The sequence below is a fragment of the Protopterus annectens genome, chromosome 11.part0, assembly GCF_019279795.1.
Source record: "Protopterus annectens isolate FY-2018-M chromosome 11.part0, PAN1.0, whole genome shotgun sequence".
NCBI lineage: Eukaryota > Metazoa > Chordata > Ceratodontiformes > Protopteridae > Protopterus > Protopterus annectens.
The window spans coordinates 308439707-308467028 of NC_056745.1; the positions used below are offsets into that span (position 1 = coordinate 308439707).

Consider the following 27322-nt stretch of genomic DNA (forward strand, 5'->3'; position numbering starts at 1 on the left):
TCCTACTACTGTTGCATAGAAGACCTATTTCTTTGTCTTCATTATATCCCATACTAATCCACTAGAATCTCTGACAATTAACACCATGATAAGTACCAACTATCATTTAACCACCTTTATTAATTTATCACTTACATCACTGGCACATGTACATTAAGCATTAAAAGAAAAGAAAAACATATTAAAGTGTTTTTATTGACATACATTATACATTACATGTAAGTTTTCTTTCTTTATAGTAACTTACATAAATTGCTCAATTGCTGCCGTTTTGCATGTATAATTCCCACAAATTCCATTTATTTCTATGTAATTCGCTCCTTCCATTTTCTAAAGATCCCATTTCCAGTTCTTTTTTCTCTTTTACAAAATTACGTACATCAAATACATTTGGTTTATGTTCTGATGTCCTTTGTATAGTAATTACTTTTTGGCAGCCAATAAAGTTAAATGTAATAAAGCCTCACTATGTCCAGGCAATTCAGATCCTAACTCTCAGTTCAAAAGAACCATTTCGCTAGTTACAGCTATTTGCTCCCCAATATTTCTGACAGAGTATTCTGTAGAGATTTTTTTTTAATCTACCAGCTCATTACACTCCCAAAAAATGTTCTCAGCCTTCTCCATCACAGCTCCAGCATTTGCTATCTGCCTGAGGAATAAGTTCTGTGAAATCTGGTTGGGGTATAAAAATACCTATGCAAACACTTTCCAAGCAAAAATCCTAAACCTTTTGGACTTTGATATATACTTTGGAACCATACATCTGCCTGCAGAAATCCTAAATCTTCTAGACTTTGTTGCATATTTGGTAGCCAAACATATGTCCTCCCATTGTTTCCTTGTAAATTACTTTTCCAGTCTCTCTTCCCACTCTTTTCTGACCTCATCTTATTGATTCTTATAGTTTTGATATTGTTTGTATATTCTACTAATTATTCCCTTTTTCACAACAGTTTGTGTTCTAGATTCAAGTAAAAACTATACCTGAACAGGTCTTTCACTTAGGACCTCCCCTATCCCTTTCTTTTTGCCTATACTCAGACATCAATCCCTGAGTGGGGATAGCAATTTCTAACCTGCAGTTATATTTCCCTCTCTAGTTACTTGCTCCTAATACCATTTTCAGTAAATTACTGCCCCCTTGCCTATTTTCTGTGCCCCTACTTACAGTCATCCCTATTTGCAAAATTTCCTCTCTCCATTCCCTTATTGGCTTAGTTCTTAAAATACTCTCAGAAAATTTAGGAATATAATATTCTGTATGGTTGTTGTTATTCTCCTCAAGGAAATCCATCCAAATTCCCCTTTCTCCTTATTTTTCAACCCCCCCCCTTCATCATCAGACCTTTCCACTTTGAATTATAAACTTGTATTTATGTTATGTAAATGAGCCTTAAATATGTAGCTCTAAACTATCCCATCAAATCAGGTAACTTTAAACTACCTTGTTTTTTTGGGAGGATCAGCTTATCCTACTTTACTCTTTCCCTGTTCCTTTCACAGATTAATTCCTTCAACTCTTTATTAATTATTGTCCACAACTTCTCCTCTGGTTGATAAAAATATGTCTGGCCTGTATATAAAATTAAAGCAACTAAAAGTATTTTCACTGCTTTTATCTTACTATCCATATTGAAAAACAAGGGTTTCCAGTTTCAACCCCACAGATTTACTTTTATTTTTTTGCTAGGGCTGTCTGTAGATCCTGAGAATATCCTCTAGGCTCAGCTCATTTGTGCTTCCATCTGGGAGGAGTTTTTTTATGATTCCCTTTACCCATCCACCATGCTGGATGTTTTTATATCTGAGGACAACTACCTTCTTTGGACCACATCGCCTTAGGGAACATATCATTGAGCATCCTGCCACTTGGGATGGGCACGCCCATCCCTCCTCTGCTGATCCCTCAGTTGTCTGAGGCACTGGGTTGTAGTCAGGGCTTTATTCTTCTACACCACCAGAGCAACTCTGAAATACTTCATCTTATTGTGTCCCCATAAATATGGGTATTGCTGAACAAACTCATGTGTAGGGACATAAATTATAGCCTTTGTTGTACCTTTATTAATTGTATATCCTGAAAAACATAAAACGTTCTCAAAATGTTTCAAAACACTGAAATATCCTTTTCTGGATTTATCAAGTGCAAAAATAATATCATCTGCAAATAAAGCCAGCTTTTCTTGATTAACATACCAATCATATCCTTTAATTTGTGAGTCCATTATTTTGTTTGCCAATGGCTCTAAATATGAAGCAAATAACAAAGGGGAAGGAGGACACCCCTGCCTGGTTCCTCTGTTCAAACACAACCTATCTGAGAGGAACCTGCCCACTTTAATTCTTGCCTCCAATCCTTCTTATATCTTCCTAATTAACTTTATTATTATACCATCAATGCAAATGCTTATATTGTCCTACTCATAAAAAATGAGCTTACTCTACTGAATGCATTCTCTGCATCAAGACCTACAAACAGCAGTATTGTATTTTGCTTCCATCTGGATCGTAATTGTTTTATTATTGCTGTCAAATGTTTGTCTCCCCTCCAAAAAAAAACAAAAAAAACACATCCATATTTATCAGTTTCAGCAACACCTTTGTCATATTTTTAGCTAGTATAGATGTAATCACTTTATAATCATGCTTTAAAATTGAAATGGGTCTATATGAAAAAGAGTATGAAAACTAGTTGCCCTCTTTGGGTAATACAGCCACCACAGCTTTTTTCCAAGATACTGGTGCTTCCTCTCCTTTTATAACACTGTTAAACAAAATCTTCCAGCTATTTATCACTTTCTTCCCTCCTAACTTCCAAACCTCCACAAGAACACCCTCTATTCCTGGAGAATTCCCTGCCAATTGATTATACATAACTGTTTTTATCTCATCTCCTCCTGTGTTAACTATTAGTTGTTGAGGGTCATCTTCCACTAAACTTGGCGTAATAAAGTCTCCCATAAATACTTCCATTTGTACTCTTTCTTGGTTTCCATTCTCTGCTTTATATGAATTTTCATAACATTTCCAAAATATCTCTAATATCACTATAGGTTTTCTAGTTATTTTTTGTTGTCATAGGCTCCCTAAGTTTGGTGACAACCCTTTATATTTTCTGTTGCCTAAGTCATTGTGCTAAAGCTTTTTATGCCCTGGAGATGTTTTCAAAAATAGTTTCTTAACAGCAAGTTTTCTAAATTCATGCATGCTGTCCAAATACTCCCTTATTTCATTTTAGCAATCTGCAGTTACTTCTCTTCTTGTTTTTAAGATTCCCTTTATTCTGAAGTACTTTATGTCAGCCCCTGTAAATAATTACTTCTTTTTTTTAACAAGAAACATCTTTATTAAGTTATCATGTATCATGTATGGCATCATGAAAGCAAACCATCTTGCCATAATTTTAGTTACAAACATTATACATCACAAACCATAATGACAATTTTAGTTGCAAACATTATACATCACTTATAATCTATCCCGTCATTGTCAGTCAAATGTTACACATAGCTCATTCATATCCTGCCTTCTTGTAAACGTCTTTCATCCTCTGTGTGTATTGTTCCAAATATTCCCATGATTTTCTATGTAATTTGCTCCTACCCTTTTCTAAAGATCCCAGTTCCAGTTGTTTTATCTCTATTACTCTATTCACTACTTCTAGTACAGTTGGTTTACACTTTGATTTCCATTTTTTAATAATTGCCTTTTGGCAGCCATCATAATTAGACTCAGCAAGGCCTTACTATGTCCAGGCAATTCTGATTCTGTATTATAGCTCAAAAAATAATTTCCTTAGTTACAACAATTTGCTTACCCAGTATCTCTGACAGACTAGTCTTTAATCTTTAAAGTCTGCCAACTCCCAGAAAATATGTTCCCAAGTACCGCTTTCTTCCCCATCACACCTCCAATATTTGATGTCTACCTGTGGAAAACTTCTTTGGAGTCTACTTGAGGTATAAAAAACATAAGTAAACACTTCTAAACAAAGATTCCAAATCGCCAAGACTTTGTTGCATATTTGGGAGACATACATTTATCCTGCCATTGTTTCTTTGTGAATTGCTTATCCAATCTCTATTCACAATCCTTTCTAACCTCCTCTGATTGATTAGATTTTATATTCTCTACTAATTATTCCTTTTATAACAGAAGATTCTGTTCTAGATTCTACTAAAAACTCTACCAGTGTTGGTCTTTCACTTAGGTTCCCCCCTATTTCTTTCTCTTTACCTGTACTCTGATATCATTCATTGATATGGAAGGTAATCTCTAGCCTGCAGTACAAATACATTTTAGCCTTTTCCCATTCTATTACCTTTCCCTCTCTAATTATGTGCTTCCAATACCTTGGTTCTTTTACCAGTTTTCTCCAGTAAATCCCCCCTCCCCTTGCCTATTGTCAGCATCTGTAATTGCAGTCATCCCTATTGGCAAAATCTGCTTTCTCCATTACCATGTTGGTTTAGTTCTTAGAATACTTTCTGCTACTTTATGAATATTAATATTCTGTATGGTTATTGTTATTCTCTTTAAGGAGCTGCATTCAAAATCCCAATCTGTCCTTGTTTTTTAAGCTTAAATAATTGCTTCTTAAACATGTCCCTTTTTCTTTTATTTATATCCTTCATTTCAACACCATTTCATCTTATCCCACTCCCTTTTATCCTTTCTTAAGAAATTTGTCTTCTCTATTAACTCTTGAATAATTTCCTGAATTCCTCTCATTTCAAAGGTGGATGGCAAAAGGCCAGTATCTCATTTTTAATTAATTACCATCCATTTTTATCTATTATAAATCTTGCACCAATAAAAAAACAAGCTGTTGGATGCATGTTGAACTTCAATTAAATGCACATTCTCCTATGAAATGTAAATTCTCTCCAGTCTGTTCCAGTTTTTGCACCTTGAGAAATAATATGTAAATTCTGCCTGGGATCCTACTACTGAATTCATGTCTTCCATACCAGATATTTTACAAAGATTTCTTCAGAAATGCACCCTCTTTTGATATATTTTTCCTTCACGATCCCCCTGAAGCATCCTCATTATTGCAAACCAAGTTCCAGTCTCTACCTATGAGTAGTATTCCCTGCTGAAAGCTGATTATTTCTCCCAAAATGTTCTAAAGCTCTATAATAGCAATTTTTGGTGGAATGTAAATACATGCCAGTGTAATCCTCCTCCCTTGCCAATAGCCCCTTACTACCACAACTCCACAATTTTTGATTGTTTTTTTGTTTAAGTCAAGGGCATTAATCTAGACATCTGCCCTGGTAAAAACAAGTGGTATTATTATCTTAATTCTGCATATGATATAATCAGTACACTTTTACACCCCCACCCCCACCTCAACAGCCCATGGGGCAGACTGGAGAGCAATATATTAACTTAAACTTGCTTATGTTCAGCTTTTTTTATCATGTTATGGTGTATAGCCAATATTTCTTACAACTCAGATAAAGTACTTGTATATATTAAAAATACTGAAATAAACAAAAGTCACTAAAAAGACCCCATGCACACATTTAGAATACTCCTGGCTGCACCCATTACAAAGGCCCTTTACAACATAACATGCAGTTTATAAAGCATGAAATGTTTTATACAAATACTAATTAAGAGTAAAAATTGTTTTACTTACAGTTACTTCTTTTTCCTTTTTATTGTCTTTCTGATCATTAATGACAGAAAATGTGGTATATGCTTTACAGTGCACCATCAAGTTTAACAAAGTTAAAAATTTTCAGTCTTTCTCAGTCACTTTTTCTTGTGAAGCCGTATTTCACAAATGTTATTGATGCTTTATAGTCTCATATTTATTTGCAATTTTCAGTATTGCTTGTCTTTTTCCTGATCATCTTCATCTCCCCACACCAGACTCTGGTTCAAATCTGAGGTACTCCTGATTATTCTAGTTACCAACTGGTTTTTTTTTTCTGTTTTTCAAGCATAGAACAATGGAAACTGATTCTCTGGCAAAGTCTCTCCATGAGCTTTATTGTAGAAGAATGAGAAGCAGAATCCTTTTCTGCTTGCTGGCTTACTTTTTGCTGGATATTTATTTATTTATTCATTTATATTTGTTAACCGGGTAGTGTCCGACTGGGTTGAAAAATACCCGTTTTCAGCAGAGACCCGGGGAGAAAAGCTCCACAACAAAAAGAACATTATTAAGTTACAAGCATTAAACTTAAGTAGTACATTGCTAACAATATGTAAATGAGCCTAACAAAAATATTATACCAACATATAACAACATAAATACAACATAAACATGCATATTTCAGGCATAAAGGAATATTTGTTTTGCAATATATATGAGGTACATAAGTCATGTAGCTTTACAAGGTGAGTCACTTCTGAAAGACCAAAATTGATCATGTAGTTTTACAAGTTAGTTCATCTGAAGGAACAAAGATTAATAAAGAAAAGACAGATAGTGGGATAGCCCTATGTGGGATGAGCACTATTTGGGCTATCAGGTGTGAGATGAGTGGGGAAAGAAATAGGAAGAATATTAGTTGGGACAATACAGGGGCATAACCAGTTATCATTTAAACAGTCTTTCAGGGTAGTTTTAAATGTGGACAGGTTGGGGGTTTTATTATCTGTTGAGGAAGGGTGTTCCAATCTTTGGCTATTTTATTGGAGTAGAGGGAGTCTCCGTGATAGTTGCGAAACTCAGTTACTTTTAGCATTAGTTTGTTGGATGACCTGAGGAGTCTACAGTTTGTGTTTGGCTGGACTAGGTTTGATAGAGCTGGGCAGTCAGTAGGGTTGAATATGATTTTATTTTAGTAATAATAGGTTGGAAGTTCTAGCCAGCCGAGCTGTCAGAGAGCAGTGCGGTGGTGTGTTCTGTGAGGTTGGTTGATGACAAACTTAGCTATTCTGTTATAGCAGGAGTCTAGTTTATTTAGGTCAGTTTTTGATAGGTTAGTAAAGATCTCAGAGCAGTATAGGAGGGTGGAGAGCAAGTGGGATCTTGCAGTAGCCAGTCTACCTTGGTATGTAAGTTAAGGTTTAACCCTGTATAGAGCACCTGGTTTAGAGTGGATGTTTTTGATTGTCAGATAGATGTGTTTATCAAATATTAGTGAGTCATCTATGATTACCCCTAGCAGCTTGGTCTGATTGGTGGGTTTGAATTTTGTACTGTTGTTAGATAGTATACAGAGGGATTGGGTACTGGGTTTTGAAGATTTATCAGAGAAAATTATGAGCTTGGTCTTATTTGGATTTAGGATAATTTGGTGGGTGGTGAGGTACTTTTCAATGTCTTGGAATGATGATTGTATGTTGTGTTGGAGTTCTTGTGGGGAGTGGGTTGAGCAGATAAGCGAGGAGTCATCTGCATATTGGATGACGGTGGCATGTTGAGTGGCAGTATATAGGTTGTTGGTAAATATTATGAAGAGCAGGGGCCCAAGCATACAGCCTTGTGGTACCCCTGTGGTGACTAGTAATAGTGCGGAGAGGCTATTTGTCCATTTAGTGGCCTGTTGTCGGTAGGATAGATAACTGTGAAACCATGTTAGGGGTGTGGTATTGAGATTGTAAGTGGCAAGTTTGTTGAGGAGCAGCTGATGGGACACTGTGTCAAAAGCTTTTGACATATCTAAGAAAATGGCTGAGACTAGTTGTCCTTCATTTCTGAGGTAGCGAATGGTCTCTGTAAAGGTTATGAGGGCTGCATTAGTACTATGTTTAGGCCTAAAGCCATTCTGGGTGCTGAAGAGTAGGTTGTTGGTAGTGAGGTGATTCACGAGTTGCTGGTAGATACATTTCTCTAGAATTTTGGCAAAGGGGGGATAGAATGGCGATGGGACACTAGTTAGTTATGTCTCTAGATGTGTTGCCCTTATGAAGTGGTATGATATGAGAGATTTTCTGTAATTTGGGATCATACTGTTCGGAGATAGAGAGGTTTATTAGTAATGATATGGGGTAGACGATAGATGGGGCAGCTAGCTTTAGGCATTAATTTGGAAGTTAGTTGGCAGCAGGGCTTTAATTTACACAATATACTTTTTTATTTCCTTCCTAGCCTGTTCTGCATCCAAAATGTATTTGATTATACACGAAAATATTCTGAAGACAACTGGATACAGTAGATTGAATCTTACACTTGCTTATTGACATTTCTTGATTGCCAAGATAAAATTGTTTCTCTTCTGCCTGATGTTCATTAATAATTATTTTGCACAATCTGCTGTTGCCAATTTGTAATGTTTTGTTTTCTTTCTGCCACAGCTTTGTCAGGATCAACTATTTCTGCTGGTATGATTGCATCTTTACTAATGTAGGTATTAGCTGTTTTCTCATGGCCAGGTTTGGAGCATATACTTGATGTGCCCTTCTGTTTAACAAACTTGTGGAACCCCAGTTCAGTTGCTTATATGTGGATTCATAAAATGAATAGTCTCTTCCTTCCGGTTTCTTAGTACTGCAGAAAATCTCAGATGTTCTCTTATGTACCCTGTCTTCTAACTCTGCTATTTTTTGAAACGGCTCTTCTTGCCAGTCTTTTCTTCATTTCAGTCTCTGATTTTAGCAGTTTTATTAGTTGACCTAACTAGCCTCTTTAGAGTTTCTTCTATTTTTTCAGTCATTTGTTATCTGAGTTGATGCATTCCTTCAGTGTTTCATTTATTTTAATCACCTCTATGTCAATTTGATTTATTTTTTCTCTAAATTACTAGAAGCCATCTCTTGTACCAAAGCTGACACTTGAGCTACTTTTTGTTGAACAGCTGCAGGATTCTACCCAGGCAGTGTTTTCGCTTCACCTTTTCTGCTAGATTTTTTCAGGTTCATAATCTTTGCTAGCATTCACACAGTGTACTTACTAGCTAGTAACTGAATTTTACCCAAAATGACAAATGTACTGTCTCCCTTTTCTCAATTTCTGTTTTCACACTGGGATAGTTGAATTAAGACATTGATCAATGTGTAGCCATCCTAGAAGTCTCATGGTTTTGTACGGGTCTACTTCAGATCACTGAAATCCCATTTCACTGACTTTCATTTCACTGAGACCAAATCACCTAAATTTCACAATATTGAAACTCATTTCACTGAATCTCATTTCACCGACAGCTTACAAAGCTAAATTTCAAAAGACTAAATGGGAAACCATAGACAAACACACTCACACCACTAATGACTACCTCTTTCCACAACTTAAAAACTACTTACTTATCCTCTTAACAGAAACCAGACAATATAAACCCAAACTACACCCCCACACCCCCTTAACTATATATACTAACTCCAGGATCGCACTACAGTGGGGAAAAGGGCATATACCTTTTACTTGCCTCACAGTAGTCTACACGATGCCACTGCTGCAGGGAATGCACAAAACATCCGCCACATTACTTTAGATACTTCCCATACAAATGTAAAGATACTTACCCACATTTAAAAGCACTATGACACCACTTTCTACATTACTGTTGGTATTCTGACACTCATCACTGTAAGTTACAGAAATTCTATCACAAACAAGTTAAAGGTGAATAGAAACCCACATCAAGTCTATAGCTTACAATTCAGTGAAATGAGATTCAGTCAAATGAATTTTCAGTATTTTGAAAATTAAGTGATTTGGTCTCAGTGAAATGGGATTTCAGTGATCTGAAGTAGACCCTTTTGCTCATAGTTAATTTGGTATCCATATCCCGTACCTCCTCTACCATATGAGGGAAGCTCTTCAGCAGGTGGGAGTTGAAACCATTCCACATTGAGTCATCTGCTAAATACTATCATGGCACTCTCACTGCATGTTTGGGTTTTTTTGTTTGTCTAGACATTGCCGTGACCAGCTGTTCCAACTCATCACCTAATAATGATAAGTACAGATAGCAACAACTCCATTGACTCAAGAGTCCAGAACAAATCATTTCTCATGCCTTTCATTGATCACTGTTGCAGTATTGCTTACATACAGGAAGGTTTCTACCAAGGATACTGTGTGTCTGGCCAGTAGATCACAACTTGAGTTCAGATAGCTGGTTCGGTCATGAGGGGGGTACCCTGGCACATTTAATCTAAGGAACCCGAGTTCATACTTCATATCCTTGTCCAAGAGGAAGTTCCCAGCATCCTTATTGAGGTATGTTAGGAATCAGATCTCTAAGATGTTTCTGCTGATGTTCCCAAAAAGAAGAAGAAGAAGAAACCAAAACATACCTCTCTTCTGCTCTGTCTACTAATAGAGACCCATAGAAAGAGTGTTACGACTTCTCCCAAGGGCTTTTTAAGGCAATTATATCTCTAATGCCTCCTCAGTTCCTTTCTTCTACTGCTTCTACCTCCCCCTCGTAAGAGGGTTAGGGACTCTTCTGAAGAGGAAGATTGAATGAGAGCTGGAATATCTAGGGTCTTCCTCTTAGATCCATTCTCCAGTGGACTTTTAATCAGAGGATGAGATACCATGTCTTGTTATTTCCCCTTTGAATATACAGTTTTAAAAATGATGTAGTATTTTCATTGGGAGGAAAAAATAAGTGCCTGATGAGCAAAGAACATATAACAACTTACTGTACATGGGAATTCCCAAATCTTTTATAATCTCTTCTGTGCTAGGAGCCTTACAGGATACCTTTACCAGACCTGTTTTGAAACCAGTGTCCCAGCCTCCAGCACCTAAAAACATGTTTTATAAGGTCCCAGACACGTATAAGTTTTTCTTAAAAACTCCTCATTCAGATCCAGCAGTCGGATCTTATAAACACACTAGATTGCTTTCATCTGCTAATGATTTGCCAATGATGAAGAGAGTAGGTACACTTTTGCTCCACTTTCTTTCTTTGCCATTAACTATCAAACCCATATAAATAGATATACTTTATCTAGTCTGGGTGATAGGAAAATGTTAGTGTCAGACTTTATTGAATCAGACAATAAATCTTCTATATTCTCTGTGCTCAATTTTGCTACTCCTGTAACTAGATACTCTGTTTAATGCAGTTAGAATGCTGCAAATGAATCTTCTAGATGTGCTGCTAGTGGCTCTGTTTTAAGATGGTACTTTTGCTTAATGCTGTAGTCTTTGCTTGAGGATGTCAAGTCTAGATTATTGGATGCCCTTTGGACAGAGAAAATCTGTTTTGCTCTGTGGCTTCTGAAATCTTCAAAAACCTGCATGAAAGAAGTGGAATTGTGCAGGATGTTAAACAGCAATTTCTTTCTCCTGCCCCAAAATTCTAGAGAAATTGTCCAGCCAAAGCTGAACCATTTCTTTGAAAGATCCAGAAATGTCAGCAAAATGGTCAAAATTGTCTAAACAGAAGTACCAAGCGAAGTCCAAGTCAGACTTCGAAAGCCCAAAGGGCACCTTTCCTAACAACTCAGCTGGTTTGTAACCATCTGCCTCAGGCTTCCCCAGCCTTTTCTCCACTTTTTCCAGTCACTCATTCAGTGGAACTGACTGCTGTAAGACAGAAATTGAGATCCCTGGGGTATTTAGCTTTAACCATATAAATGAAATCTTTTGCCAGATTCCATGAGAAAGATTCAGTGGTAGCACAAACTAATATGGGCACAGCAAGCCCACCCCCTTGAACTTCTTATTTCCTCTCTTGCCCTTCATAAAGAAGGAATTTTTTGGTAGGCCAACTAAATATCACTCAGCCCAGGAGAACCCTTTCTGGTTCCAGCTCCTTGCCAGGAAATGTCCACAGTTGATTCAAACTTGGCTTGTGGAGCATGTTCTGTGAACATAAAAGTGCAAGGTATATGATCAAGGCAGGAAAGAAGCAAACAGACAGATGTCAAGGAAATGAAAGCATTGATCCTGGCTCTTCATTCTTAACATCAACTTTGGTCTCCAAGAACCCTCCAACTCCTTACAGACAATACCAATGTACTGTGGTACATAAACAGGGAGGGACAAAACCTTATTTCTGCAAACTTGCCATGACAACATGGGAGCTAGCTGTCTAGCCCTACCTCTTTCTTCAGGTAGTTTACATCCCCTCAGAGATGAATAAAGTGCCAGACTTCCTGAGTAGAGCCAAGGCAGACCCTCATAAATGGAAGTTGAACAAAAAGGTATTCATATAGATTATCCATTAGTGGGGAAACTCCCCAAATAGATCTATTTGCCTCTATTCTGGACAGGCAGCTCAGATTCTTTTGCTCCAGAGTTGTGTGCCCAAAGGCTTGGAGAAAGGATGACATGTCAATCTTAAAGGGGGAACTCCTTTATGCTTTTCTACTATTTCTTAATGATTTTGAAGGTCCTGCTCAAAATCAAAGACAGCACAAATATGCTGTTAGTGACTCCCTTATGGCCCAGACAATACTGTTTCTCCCTTCTTTTCCAATTGGCCAAGGGCAATAGCCACACATCACCCCACCAGATGGACTGTACTCACACAACAGAAGGTTTCTCTCATTCTGCCAAACTTGTAAACTCTAAACCTGGCAGTTTGGATGATATGACTATAATACCATCCAGGCACTTATTTTCTGAGGACATGCTATGGGTATTACAGGAAGCTAGAAATCCTGCTACAAGAAAAAATCTTATGCTTCCAAGTGGATGAGATGTTTTATTTGGTGCCAGAAGAAAGAACAGAACCCTTATCATATTTATATTCTTACTATTCTTTCTCATCTGTGTGAGATGCTCAATTCAGGTGTGGCATATTCTTCCATTAAAACACATTTGTCAGCCATCTTCAAATGCTGGACTTTGGATCCACCTCTTTCTGCACATTTTGAGATTAAACAATTTCTAAAATTTGTACTTCATATCAGGCCTCCAAAAATCTCTTCTTTATCTTCTTCATCCTTGGAACCTTAATTATGTCTTGGAAAAGGTGACCCTCCTTCTGATCCAGCCTCTCCTTCCTTTCTAAACTTTTGTACATGGAAGACTACGGTAACCCTTACTTCATCAAAGAGTTTCTGAGCTGCAAGTCCTTATGGCCTCTCCTTCTCTTCTCTTTTCTTCTCTCCTCTCCTCTCCTCTTCTCTTCTTTCTCAACGATAGGCCATCCCTTAGGAATAATCCTTCCTTTATGTCTAAAGTTTCCTAAATCCTTGTCTACCCCCCATAGTGCCCTGTTTAGACAATGTCACTCTCTCCAAAAGCTTCCAACATCACAGGGCAGAATCCAGATCGCATGAAGGTATTACTGCTGAATGCTAGAAACCTTAACAAAAACTCTACTCCCAAAAAGCACTCCTTACCCTGAAAAACACTGATAAATATGCATTGTTTCAGAGGCCTGGTTCAAGACCAGTGAGACCACTCCATCAGTACAGGGTTTCAAAGTCTACCATACATTATTTGAAGGCACTAAAGGCAGTGGTGTCTCCATATTCTTAAAAAAATGTTTCACCTCCATGTTCACTAGACAAGATAATGACCTGGAATTCTTCCGTATCCACCTTACTATTAATAAAACCCAAGGGCGGCCCGTGCTATAGGACTGCAGCCCCCCCACCTGTAAAAGGAATAAACTAAATTCCCCACTACTGTAGAAAATAAAATATAAACTTAAAAAAAGCATTTACGAGTAGTCCCAGAACCACACATGCATGCTTAGTTCCTGACTGCTGTGTTATTCAGTCCAGAACTCCGCACGTATGCGTGCTTCATTCCTGAACTCCAGACTGCTCTGTTAGGCAGTCCAGACAGGGAACTCCACCCTGCCAGCCTAGAGGTCTGTGCAGTGGTGACAGCAAGAACACCAGACTGCATCACCCACAGGCTGGAGGCTCCAGCCTACTCATGTCTTCTAGGGAGACCCAGAAAGCCTGCACAGGCTGTTATGGAGGACAGGGAATCAACAGGCTGCTGCAGAGGACAGAATTGCTACCATAGCTCATGGAAGATCTCTGTGTGTGTGTGAAATGCCTCAGTTGCTATATGGTGGTGGGTAAATAATAAGGTTTGAACCCTGTACCTTGGGCCCAAGTGACGAGAGTCTGAATCCCCTACCCACCACCATTTGTAAAACATTTGCAGATTTTTGCCTCATATTTTTTCTGTTCTGTTCCTCATAAAATCTGTGGTTTCTGTATTTTTGTTACTTAACACAGCCAGTAGTGCAGTGATAACATTGTTGCCTGACAGCTACAGTTTGTCTGGTTTGATTCTTGGCTGGGGTGCTTTCTGTGTGGAGTCTGCATGTCCTCTGTGGGTTTGCTCTGGTGTCCTCAATGGATATTTGTCAATGTTATTAGGACTGTATTCCCCCATTATTGGCTTTGTCCAGGTTGAGAGCTATGGTGATAACTGAACTAACTGAATATATTTGGGGGCGTATTCCCCCATTATTGGCTTTGTTCGGGTGTTTTGAGCTACAATGTTGACAGCTATATTGAGAACTGAATTCACTAAATGGTAGCCATTTAAGTTTCAGTCTTCCTTTCTTTCATAAAACAGATGATTTGGCATAGTGGTATGTTGCTCTAACTGTTTTGCACAGGGTCCTGGGTTCAATACTTGGCAGTGAAATGTATGATGGTAACACAGCATTTTATTCTAACAACTTCCCAACATTATACAAGCAATGTTTAAAATGTGTCCCTATGTTTTGGTCTTTTGCTCCCCACCCATAAATTTTGGATTTTTCCAGATTTTTTGTGCTGCAAAGTTCAGAGATGCAGGTGAATGTCAAGTAGATTTTACAAGAAGCTGAGAACTGCAGGGGAACAAAAGTTTAGTGCTGCTTATGCCAAGTCTGCTTGTGTTGTTAATAGCACAATAAGTAGTGTACTTGCTTTTGATGCAGAAGGCTCTGGGTTCTACTCCCACAGTAAGTAAATGCATTGCTCATACTGTACTGTATTGTAAAGGCGGTGGATGCTGCAGTCCTTTTTGGTGAAGATACCTAGTATCTATGGACCTGTTGTCAGTTTGCTATCCATTCCCTATTGTAATATTACTAGCTTATCATTTTTTAATGCAACTTAGGCAATTTATTCCTCAAGGGCAACAGGCACTTTATTTGTAGATGAAACAATGAAATATAAAGTTGTTTGCTAGCAGCAACCTCTTCATTAGTTACAGATTTCTTTACTGTGGAATTATTTAGATGACTTTTACTTCTTCAGAGATTGTGCATATTTATTGATACTGGTGGACTGTAGAAGTTTGAGTAGACTGTTATGATAGAAATGTTCTGAATTGGGCAGTTTTGTTGTTATTGGTGCATGCATTTTGTTTCATTGTTTACTGGAAAAATGTTCTGAACTGGGCAGTTTTGTCATTATTAGTGCATGCATTTTGTTTCATTGTTTACTGGAAAAATGTTCAAAACAAATTTAAAATGCCCTCTAGCAACTGTACTATATTGTACAAGGAATATAATTTAATACAATCAGGAAGGTGTATCAAAGACCACATGTATGTTTCGTGTGCAAGGGGGTCTATGATTTGAAAACAGCCCAAAGTTAATCTTTATCTGCCACTGGCAAAATGTATTTTCTTTGAATGTGGGTTTCAATGCTTTTTCAATGAATGTGAGTTTCAAAGGCAGTGAAGTTTTAATGCTAAGTCTGTTTTCATTGTGAGAGTGCATTGCTTTATTTAGCAGATGTCTTAGTGTTTGTGCTGTAAAATGCAAAATAAAACTTTCAAATGTAGTCCAAATCATTGTAAAAGTAAATAAGTATGCACATTAGTGTTTATGGTAAATGGGGTGAAATAGCCAAGTAATGGTTCATTGGAATGGCTGCAGGGGGGAGGCTCCATTCCACCATGATTTTGTGAGGGGGGTGGGCGGCAAACTCAAAGATAGCCCCGGCTGAACTATACCTCTCAACTGTCCAGGTTTTCACAGAATGAATAGATTTTTGCTTCTTATTTTTGGTTTGTTCCTCGGAAAATGTGTGGTTTTCTGGCAAATAATTTAGGAATTAAGTCACTAAATAATGACAGACACTGAGTTTCAGACTTCATAACCTTCAGAAAAATGCATGCTAAAGCAAGACCTGTTATTCTATCAATTTTCTCAGTTTATACAACAATTTATAGTACTGTTTATATGTTCCCCCAGTATATTTGGCCTTGTCCAGATTTCCTGCATTAACAGGTTGATAGGTACATGCAAATAAATTGCTTTATAGAATTAGGCATATCCAAACCTCTCAACTGTCCGCGATTTTGGCTCAAAGTATTGCTCTTCCCCTAATAATCCCACCGCAAAAAGGCAATTTTGGAAGAAAACGTGGAGGACTTACAATTAAGAAATAACTGTAATAATCAGAGTTACTTTTATTTCAGAAATGCATGTAGATTCCTTTATTTTGTCAGCTGCTCAAGTTAGCAGAACTAATATTAAATAGTGCCTCTTCTTTGATAGGTTCCCAGCTGTATTGTGTGGCTATTTTATATTTTTGCATCACATTTTTGGTCCATTTTTCATAAAATTGTGTTTTTTGGCAAATTAATGGCAAATCATTAAAGCCTGAAGTTAGAAAATAATGACAGACATTTCAGTTTCAGATTTTGTACCTTTCAGAAAATTCATACTAATGCAAGACCTACTATTCTATTATCTTTCTAAGTTTATAAGAGCAATATTTAAAAATTGTCCTTATTTTTGGGCCTTTGTCCCACTTCTATGTATGGCTCTGTCCATATTTCTTGTTCTGAGGTTGAGAGGTATGACAAATGTGTCAGGGCCATCACAGTCAGCCAGAGACATTTCAAATTGTGGCATACCTGTTGCACCCCACTCCCCCATGTAGTGACTATGGTTGTGTCCAAGCAAGGCAAGGAGCAGTTATGCAGTGTAAATGTGCAGAGTATCCCCCCATCCGAGGTAGACACAAGTGCTACTTTTTATACTGTCCTTGATTTTGCAGAATGTTCTGTTTTTTGTCATATTTTTATACTGTTGATTTATGCGTATTATTACTCAGAAAGTGCCTGTTGCTCTGTGTTGAAGTAGCAATGCTTTAATGACCATCGGGTAAGCTTGTCTGAGAATGTAAGATGCAAGTAAGCTTTACTAAGCATACTGTTAAAGAACTGCCAACACTGAAAACCTTTCTGCTGTTGCCATGCAGAGAATACTTACATAACTAGATAATGTATAAGCCTTGGGTATTGAAATGCATATGACAGTATTTGTAATAAAGGACAGGATTACATTATTTTAAGAAGCTCATTACATTTTTTGGAGACTTGCAGTCATCTTTGCAGACTTTACCTGTACACAAAACAGAATGCCAATCTATCATGTGTGGTCCATTACCTGTATAGTAATCCTGTAAGCAATGTATCTTGAGCTTGTTTCTTGTTTGCTTTTCATTTTTTACTTTTATCATGTTTTCCCCATGAAACAAGTAGATAGTTGTCAGGCAGCAGGTCTTTTTTGGATAAGAAACATTTTTACAAGTGGGGGTATCACAGAGATTGCTATATTTCAGCATGTTACTTGGTACTTTAATAAAGCTGAATATAAATTATAATTAGAACTGCATTGCAAGGAGAAGTGGTTTGAGTTGAGTCATGCTTGTTTTTCTTATACTTGATTTTGACTGGCATTCCAGTACTGTATTTAAAAAGTAATTTATTTTTTCATGCCTCACAACCTTTTTGTTTCCATCTAGATATTAAGTAAGCTGCCATGCAGCCAATGCATTGAAATATTTTTTTCTTCTACACTTCATTTTGTCTTGCTTGGACTCTCATAATGATGGTTTGGAACCCAGGGCAGCGTATTTAATTAAAGTTACAGTTTTTGTGGTTTTGAGCATAGCTCCTCCCCTTTCTAGTTGGCCACAGCCTTCCCATTGACCCCCACCCATTCACCTGTCTCCTGCAGCCCCCCTTTGATTTGATTTGAAGTCACCAGCCACCACTGATAAAACCCCTTATCATATCATAGTTAGCTACAGGATTCCCCTTAGATAGCAACTATACAAACTTAGGAGTAACAGATGTAGTAGTTCCATTAAGGGAGCTGTCACTGCATCAAGTATCCTTGGATGGTTATTAGATTATATAGAATTTATGCTAGGAAACTGATTTGCTTATCTAGGTGGTCTGCTAGCACTATGAATATAACATGCATGTATTCTTTTTGATTGTGTTAATTCAGGTTGCTTTTCGGACTGCCTGTTATCCAGTTGCTAAGAAAGCCTTTTCAGTTTTGTGGAATCATTTTATTTGCACTTCCTCTTCACCAACTGAGGGTCAGTTGAAGACTTCTAGAAGAAGAAACAGACATGAAATGTCTCTGAAAAGGTACCTAACTGAAATGATAATTTAAACCATAAGTAAAATAGATTGTAATGAAATTATTTACTTGGAGGGAAAAAAAGCTCTTTAAAATATCTTTTAAGTGTAAATAAATGCTTGACAGGAAGAACTGATCAGTGTTTTGAAGCATGTTTGTTGAATCCTTGCCTACTGTTTTATTGCAAATAACTGAAATGAAAGATTTTTTCTTTGAGAAGTAGCATTCTGGCAGTCAGAATAAAATGGTCCCTTCATCAGTGAAAAAACATTTACAGCACTGTTCCTGTGAGTAAGCCCTCACTGAGCTCATTAAAGTGGTGTGTTCGTAAATGTATCACTGGATAATTAAGACATTAACTTTCATTAAGTTCTTACTGCTTTGAAATGACAAGTTATGTATTTACAAATAGCTATGATAAATTAAGGAATTCACTCATTTTCCAGTAAGAATGGTTAGAATTTTGTGTGAGTTAATTAACAGTTTATTTTGTCTTGCAATACATAATCTTTCAATGTAAATTAGTGATTACTTTGGATAATTAGCTGATTGTACAGGTTACATGACAAATGCATTTAAATTGTAGCGTTTTACTGTGTGTACAACTTTTTGATGGTCTACATTCAAACAGGTCAAAAGCGCTTAATGTTTTTATTTGTATTTTTAATAAAGTAGTATTTCATAACATTTACTGCTCCTTTGACAGTATCCAGTTTCTATGGTTTTACTAATTTTAGTGTATTTCCATGTTTTGGGGCGGCCACGGTGGTGCAGTGGTTAGCATTGTCGCCTCACAGCAAGAGGTTCTCTGGTTTGATCCTCGGCTGGGGTGCCTTCTGTGCGGAGTCTGCATGTCCTCCCTGTGGTCGCGTGGGTTTCCTCTGGGTGCTCCGGTTTCCTCCCACATCCCAAAGACGTGCTGCAGGTGGATTGGACACTTAAAATTGGCTCTAGGTGTGAGTGTGAGTGTGTGCGAGTGTGTGTGTGTGTGTGTGTGTGTGTGTGTGTGTGTGTGTGTGTGTGTGTGTGTGTGTGTGTGTGTGTGTGTGTGTGTGTGTGTGTGTGTGTGCCTTCTATGGAAGGTTGGGCGCCGGGCTGGCAACTCGACACTGTAAAACTCCACTGCCAATCATGAGCGGATAGGTGATCCGCTGTGGCAACCCCTAACCAGGAAAAGCCGAAAGAAGAAGTGTATTTCCATGTTTTCTTGTTTTTTCACATAGAAGAAGATAGTGTATTTCTTTGCTTCAGGCCTCCATGCTTTCCAACAGAGAGATATCAAAGGGTTGTAACTGGTAGAGACCCTCCAGAAGGTTTTCATCCATATTGAAAAAAAATCCCCTTCTGTCATTTCTTAATGAAATGAATTACAAAACATAAAGATCCCTTAAGGGCAAAAACACAAAAAGGAACAAGGTCAAAGGTGAGAATTTTAGAGTAAATTTGCAAATCTTTCTAGCAAACCCTCATGAGCAATACTGTGAAAGGACAGTTCAGAAATGAATACAAGGAAACAGTGAAGGAACTGACAAAGGAGTCAATGTCAGCCATACCCCTCCCAGTATTCCAAAGTGATTATAGGAAACTTTCAGATGAGTGTGTGATGTGGATAGCTCTTCAATGGGACAAGGATGAATATCCCCCTTTACAACCCTTCCACTACCTTGACCTTCCTATTCTCTTGAAAGAAGGAACCTGTTCTTTGTCTTCATGATAGATGTCTGTCACGGTATTCCTTAATAATGGATGTTGTTTTGTCAGTCACATTTCCATTTAAGAAGATACTGAAGAAGTCAATCTATTCAGAAAAATATGCCTTACCCTAGCATTCTCATGTAAGAAGGCTAACTTCTGAAATGGAATGGTGTTCAGATTTATTCTTTTATTTTGAGTCTCCTAAGAGGACAGATATTTTTTACAAATATGTTTTCATCCATTAGGGTCTTCTTTGGTCTAGTTCATCAAAGCAGTCATAACTGCACTTATTTATTAAAATTAGCTTTGTATAGTACACATTACTGTGAGAGTTATGTGTCATGCAGTTTATTTGGCTATCTGACTTTATACCTTTACAGTAAGGTAGTTCAGAGGCTAAACTGATGGCAACTCCTCTTCCTGCATTCTTTGTGTATAAGACAGATACCTGTACCAATTGTATGTTCACTACAGGGATCATATGGTGAAAGTTTTCCTCAAGGACCAAATCAAAAAAGGGTGTCCTTCCATCCCCTCTCTCTCAAGGGGAGAAAGGGTTGGTCCATTATCTCCCATCTTTGCTCCCCTCCTAGTCCAGGTTTCAGATTCAATAGTTTTGGATCCTTCCCACATGGTTCCTTTCTCAGTGTTGGAGTTGTCAGACTTTGAGGCTGAGGCACCAATCTCTTCCCTGGGGCCCTCTGCTATGTCAGCTTCAGGGAGTCCCTCATTGGTGCAGCCTACTTCTTTCTTGGCAGGGGTAGCTGCTGTACTCAATGGGGTTTTCTTGGATCCAGCAGATGTGCATTTGGCTTTTAAGGGTATGGAATAGATTATAGTTTCTCTTTTGAGAACTGGTATGCAAGTTTCTTCATTTCCAGCTCCACCCCAAAACACCTTTTCATCACTGCTTCAACCCCTTCTTGCTTCCCAGGATCAAAGATGTGGAAATAGTCTCACAAAGTCTATTCAGTTACAGGATCAGTCCTGTGGTGACTCAGACTCACCCCTGACAGAATTTCTAAAAAGAGAGACCATACAAAAGCATAGACTCCCTTACTGAGTTGGTCACTTTGGCTATGAACTCAGATGCTCAATAGAATTCCCCTCATTCCCTTCTGGAAGACACCAATTTATGTTGACATCCTGAATTGCTGAAATAGAAGGGATCCTGGCCCACAGATCCACCCTCTCAGAATGAGGAGGTCCTGTTTGACCCCTATGATTTGGCCTCTTCTATATCTTGGGTGGTATCTCCAGTGGACCACCTTCTTGACTCCAGGAAAGCATGGCAGGAACTTGATGCCTCTGAAACTGTCTTCAGGAAGTCCTCCCAAGAGACATTCAGTTTTGTTCCAAAGGTCCAGTTGTGGATTTTATTACTGTGGCAGATATAGCAGCAGACCACCTATCCACCTACCCACCTACCCACCAAGGAGTCTAAGGTGATGGACATCATGGGGAAGCTGGTGTATGCTTTAGGTATCTTTGTTGTCAGGATCTTGAACTACATCACCCATATAAACTTTTTTCATAGGGACCTAGTCTAAAAAACACTAACCTCTTTATAAAGATCACCTATACCTGACTATAGGAACCAGCTAGTGGCCACATTGGACACTATGTTCATTATCACTAATTTCTTCATACAGTTTATGCATAATGCAGGTGATCTAGCTGCTGGAGCAAATATTATGATGATACATTAAGCCTGGCTTCATCTTTGCAACTTCACAGTCAACTTTAAATCACCTGTTACAAATGACCCATATTAAAGAGCTTTGTGGTGTGGTCTATATGTTAATAATAAGATGCAGAAGTGTGAGCAGGATGGGAATACATCTGCCACAGGAATTAAATTTGAGACCCCACAGGGATCTTAAAACCAGAATCATAAGTGGTCCAAATCCATATAGTTTAAAAAATCCTGGTATCAACCTTTTGAATCCACTTCTGCTAGGAGTGTCTGTGGCAGACATAACTCCTTCAGTGGATACAAATCAGGATGTTGAGGGGGTCCACAGAACCAAGAATATTGCGAGCCTTTCTCTGACAGGTAGACAGACAGACATTCCAACCACCCCTGAAGGGCTGCCTGGCTGCTCCGCTCTGGAGGTAGTCAAGAGTCATCTATCTGTCTCTTCTACAGCGTGGATGGCATCACTCAGATTTTTGGGTTAGAGAGCAATATCCAGAGGCTATACAATTCCCTTCTGTCCTCCACCATTCCTTACCACATTATCTGCTCCCAGATGTGCCACATTGTCAGCAGAAAGCAGCAGTAAGAGAAATTCTCTCTCTTCTAGAAAAAAAAGAGCTATACATGAGGTCTCTAGCCAGGTCAGACAGAATAAAGATTTTATTCAAGATTCTTTTTTGTTCCAAAGAAAAACAAGAACATCAGGCCATTCTTGGACTTAAGTGAAATCAACCAGTACGTGAAAAAAAAAAAAACTTTCAGAATGGTCATAGTGTAAGCAATTTTGCCTTGTCTGTAGGCAAATGAGTGGGTGTGCCGCATTGATCTTCAAGATGCTTATCTTCATTTCAAAATAGCCAAGAGATCCCAAAGATACCTATGCTACTGAATGGGAACCAGTTACTTTCAGCTCAGAGCCTTACATTTCAGTCACCATACAGCATCCCCCCACCACATCCCAGTGTTCACTAAGTGCATGGTAGTGGCAGTATCTCACCTGAGGCTACAAGGGAATCACGTTTCCATATCTAGACAATTGGCTCCTTGTTGCCACAACAAAAGAATCCTTGATCAAGGCTAGAGACCATTTCTGTAAACTATGAAAAATCAGTTCTGCAACCAACTCATTTCAGTTCATAGTATGCCACCTGCACACAACTGCAAGCATTGTTTTTCCTACAAAAAGGGTTAAGATCATAAGGCAGTCAAACCCCTTTCAGTTCTCATGTCCCCACCAGTAGCCCTAGTCCTTCAAGTCCTATGATTGATATACTATTAGTACATCTGTCTCGATTCAGTATGAAAATAGTACATTGGATACTCAAGACACAATGGTCACACATAAGAGATCATCCGGCCTTGATAATAATCATCCATCCTTGCAGAGTCTGGTATGTTGGTGATCGACTTCTCCCTTTGATTTCCTAGGAAGACCATTTGTAATCAAACTCATCATACTCATCATAACAGTGGTGATCCTTTGGGTAGGATGGTCCAAGGCACATGTACACAAGGAGGCCAGACTTCACACCAGCATACCTGGGATCATATAAAATCTGGACAAAGGCCCATGAAAAATACGGACAACTGGTCAAAAATCTGTATTCTGATTAACAATAAATTTGCATAGAGTTATGTTACCCCACCCACTCCAGTGGAATTGTAGGATACCAACTTTTAAACGCAAACTGAAGAATAAATGCAAAATTAACAGAACAATAGTGTTTTAAATTAAAACAAACTGCAATCAAATAGAGCAAAAACAAGGAACAGTGTACAACCTATTAGACAAAAAATGCAAACCAATCGCAGAGCATTTTCTAGTTGGCAAATCTAGCTGATTAAAATTTTCATGCACTGCTAGCCTTGAGTGAAAATCTTACTGCTTAGATTTCCCACAATTAAAATAGAGTTCACTTTTTTTGCAGCCATAAAATGCAAAACAAATGTTTGCTTACTGACCCAAACCAAGACTTTTTTTAAAGAATTAAAAGGAAAAAACTTGAAGGTAAAGCAACAAATTTAAAGTAAAACAAAATGCAACAAAGCAATAGCAAAAGACAAAACAAAAGACAATGTAAGTATGCAAACTATAAACCAATAAATCCCAAATAAACATAAAACAGATTTATCCAGCAGGTATTATGGTTTACACAACAGTGTTAGCTGTCAAGTGTCACATTTTAAACCATGCCCTGTTCTGCATGCCTTAAATTAAAAAGTTATGTTTTGAGTCCTTGATGTAATTCGAAAAAGGGTTAATATACTCCTGTCAAACAATGCAACACAAATGTTTGGTAACTTTCTACAATCAGGTACTTTCTTTTAAAGCTAGATGAAAAAAAAAAAACAAATTGAACTTAAAACTCTGCACTGCATACACTACAGACTTCCAAGACATTTACTGTTTGTGAATGCAGATATATTCTAGTTTGGCTAAACTAAGTATTTAGTGAATTGCAGAGATCTGTGTTACCTACGCAACATGACAGACACTTTTCACTTCTCATCAGCTGCACAATCTAAAGACAAAAATGAAGTACAGCAAGCAGAATACAGCAGTGCTTAGAGTCTGGGAGGTTCACACTCAATAGAAATGTAATAATTATGTGGCTGCTATAAGTGCAATTGCAAACAGGTGATATTAACTACAGCATTTGAAATTCTTAACTATATCAATCACATTAAAAAGCATTGTTGCCTGGGGAAGTAGGGCAACCTCCTACACACTCAGACATGGAGAACTGTCTCCAACAAGCCCTGCTATTTATATATTTCAATGGGTCTACTGAATATAGTTGAAAGACCCAAATGTCATCCAGAAAATGTTGATATTTCAAATATTGACATGCCATTAAGCATGCACTAAGCAACAGCTTTGGCACATACCAAAATTAAAACTTAAAAAACTAAACAAAACATTGCACCCCTAACCTCTTGCTAATTATAAGTGCTAATTGCACAATACCGTGGAAAGGGAATTCCCCAACCCCTGAGAATTGTTTGATCTTGCACACCTGTCAACAATCTGCCTAGTTGATCAAAATTTGACAAAATTCAGCGGTCTCATTTTAAGATCATTGTTTGTCAGGGTATCAATAATTCCCTGAGTTACCACAACATCAGTCTTTTACTATGAATCACAGCAATCACAGATTAGTGAATACACACAAGCGTCAGTCACTGTGTCACTTTCCAGCCCTATAATCTTAATATTTTATTGCATTTATAGAAATAAGCGGGTGTAAAGACATTTTTAAAGATGTCCAATAAGAATTCCCACTTAATTAAAAATAGTGACTTGTTAAAAACAGAATATAATCACCTATGGTAAAAATGTTGATTTTAAAGAATTTCAGAAAAAAATCAATGATATGTTATTCATTTAAATGAGCCCCAGGCAAAGGAATGTATCTAGACAATCTACTGCAGCTATGAAGATCAAGATCAATGTAGAAAATTTGCATTTGTTCTTGGCAACAGGAATACAATAAAAGTAACAGACCAATCTCTCAACTTTAAATGTTGCTCAGAATACACAGCTAAAGGATAAGGAAATAAAAAAAATGAAAATGTTATATATGGTTACAAACAAAGGTGGCCCTTGTAGAGGCAGAGGGCAGTCTTCTGTGATGTGTACTTTACTACATACTTATTAGCATCACGTATTAAAAGAAGAAAAAAAAAAGACTGAATCAAAGTAACATGTCTGAGGTAACACATTAGAGATTATTTTTTTTACATTGAGTGTGTTTCGCTTTCTCTGTCACTGACTCTTGTGACACATGCACACACACACACACACACACACACACACACACACACACACACACACACACACACACTTACAGACACAAACTACAAGCATACATTTTGGCAGTAAACACATTCAAGAAAGTGCCATTTGCAACTTATATTGAATAGCGTGTAGTAATATGAGCTACTGTTAACAGCAGTATTGCTCAGAAAAAGCAATGCAATTAACAGACTGAGATTAGGAATGGAAACACAGAGAACAGAAAAAAATGGCCATGTCCCATGTGGTTATGAGTCATAATTAAATTTGGACATTCTGTGAAAATCTGGACAGTGAGCTACTGGGCTTGCTGTGCTATGAATATTGAAAAATCTAGTCGTGGACTGGTCGTTTTTTTTTTTTAATTCTTTTACCTGCTGGAGGAGGAAGTCAAGCCACCAGTGCCAGAGATCGATTTACTCATCCTCTCCACTTTGAGTGATCTTTCCTTCCTGATTCCTGGCTACTCTACTTCAGGACTCTGGATTCCTGAGAGTGGGACACTGGGAGTGCAAGATACGAGAAGAATGTTAAGAAATACCCCATAATACATTCAACGAATCAACGTACGAATGTACATAGACAGAGCAGAGGTAAACACTCAGAGAATTCTGACTGGTGTCAGTCTGCATCATGAAGCTGGTGTTATCGCGCATGCTGCCACATGTGATGACATCAGCAACAACTTTGGGGGATTCAAAAAAATGGGAAATTTGGGAATGAAGGGGGCAACTTGGGAATTTGTGGCATCCCATTATTTTGCCCTCAAAACTGGTAAATATCGAGGAATTTGGTACAGTTGAGAGGTATGGGGGATTCAAAAAACCCAGGAAATTTGGGAATGAAGGGAGCCACTTGGATATTCATGGCATCCCATTATTTTGCCCTCAATACCAGTAAATACTGAGGAATTCAGTGGAGTTGAGAGGTATGTATATCACAGATGAGAACAGTGCTTCTTGCATTACAAGAACCATGGAACATCTTGTTCCCAGGGATGATTTCTATACAAATTGACAACATGAAGGTAGTTTGGTACATCAATAGGCAGGGAAGAATCAGGTCCTACTCCTAATACAAAGAAACTATGAGAGTGTGGCAGTGGGTGATTGCTTATGTAATATATCTTTGTAAAAACATATTTTGTCATGAGCATCTCAAATGTATGTGCTACAGCATTTCTTCACAGGCCTCGGTTGAAAATGCACTTTGTCCAGTTGAACTTATCTGGTAGAAAAGACAAACAAATAAATACAGTAGGCTGTCCAGATAGTTGGAACCCTTGCAGAAAAAATCCCAGTGATATACTGAAAAACATCTTGGATATCGCTTGGGAAGTCTATTTACAGAATTCAAGGGTACAAGGACTATAGCCCCTTTCTTATAATGTATTTATCTTATTTATTTTATTTTGCATTTGTTAACCTGTACTGTCCAACTGGACATGAGAACCCTGTTTTCAGCAGAAGCTGGGGAGAAAAGCTCTACATAATGAATAACAATAATGACATACTATACAAGCTTATATGGCAAATAGCAATTATAATATATAGTGAGACTATACAAGCTACATGCATGAACCTAACTTAGGAAGCAAGTATTTACATATAAAATTCATGTCACAAACAAATGCATTTACACTGTAGCTTTTTATGATGCATTAAAACATTTGATCTGATGTTGTCAATCTTCATTCATTCTTGATGAATGGGACTCAGTTCCAGTCCTCAGAACCAGCTCGGCTGTTATACAGTTTGCACCAGCCAAAAAACTCTCGAGCCAAGACTATACCCACAACACCCCTCTCTCCATTACCTCAGATCTCGTTTGCTGCTCTGATAGCAAGACGCGTCAGCCGATACTCTCCAGCTAAATTAAAAATGTATTGATCTTCTTTAAAAACTTTCTGTTCCT

The 27322-nt window shown here is 37.9% G+C and overlaps 1 protein-coding gene across 1 annotated transcript in view; it reads left to right on the forward strand.

Annotated features, from left to right (window-relative positions):
- CFAP54 (cilia and flagella associated protein 54) overlaps positions 1-27322 on the forward strand; it is a 2749537-nt gene that overhangs the window by 1009093 nt on the left and 1713122 nt on the right. The window contains exon 26 of the mRNA XM_044087198.1: positions 18081-18226. Within this exon, the coding sequence (XP_043943133.1) occupies positions 18081-18226 (146 nt within the window). The remainder of the gene's footprint in view (positions 1-18080; positions 18227-27322) is intronic.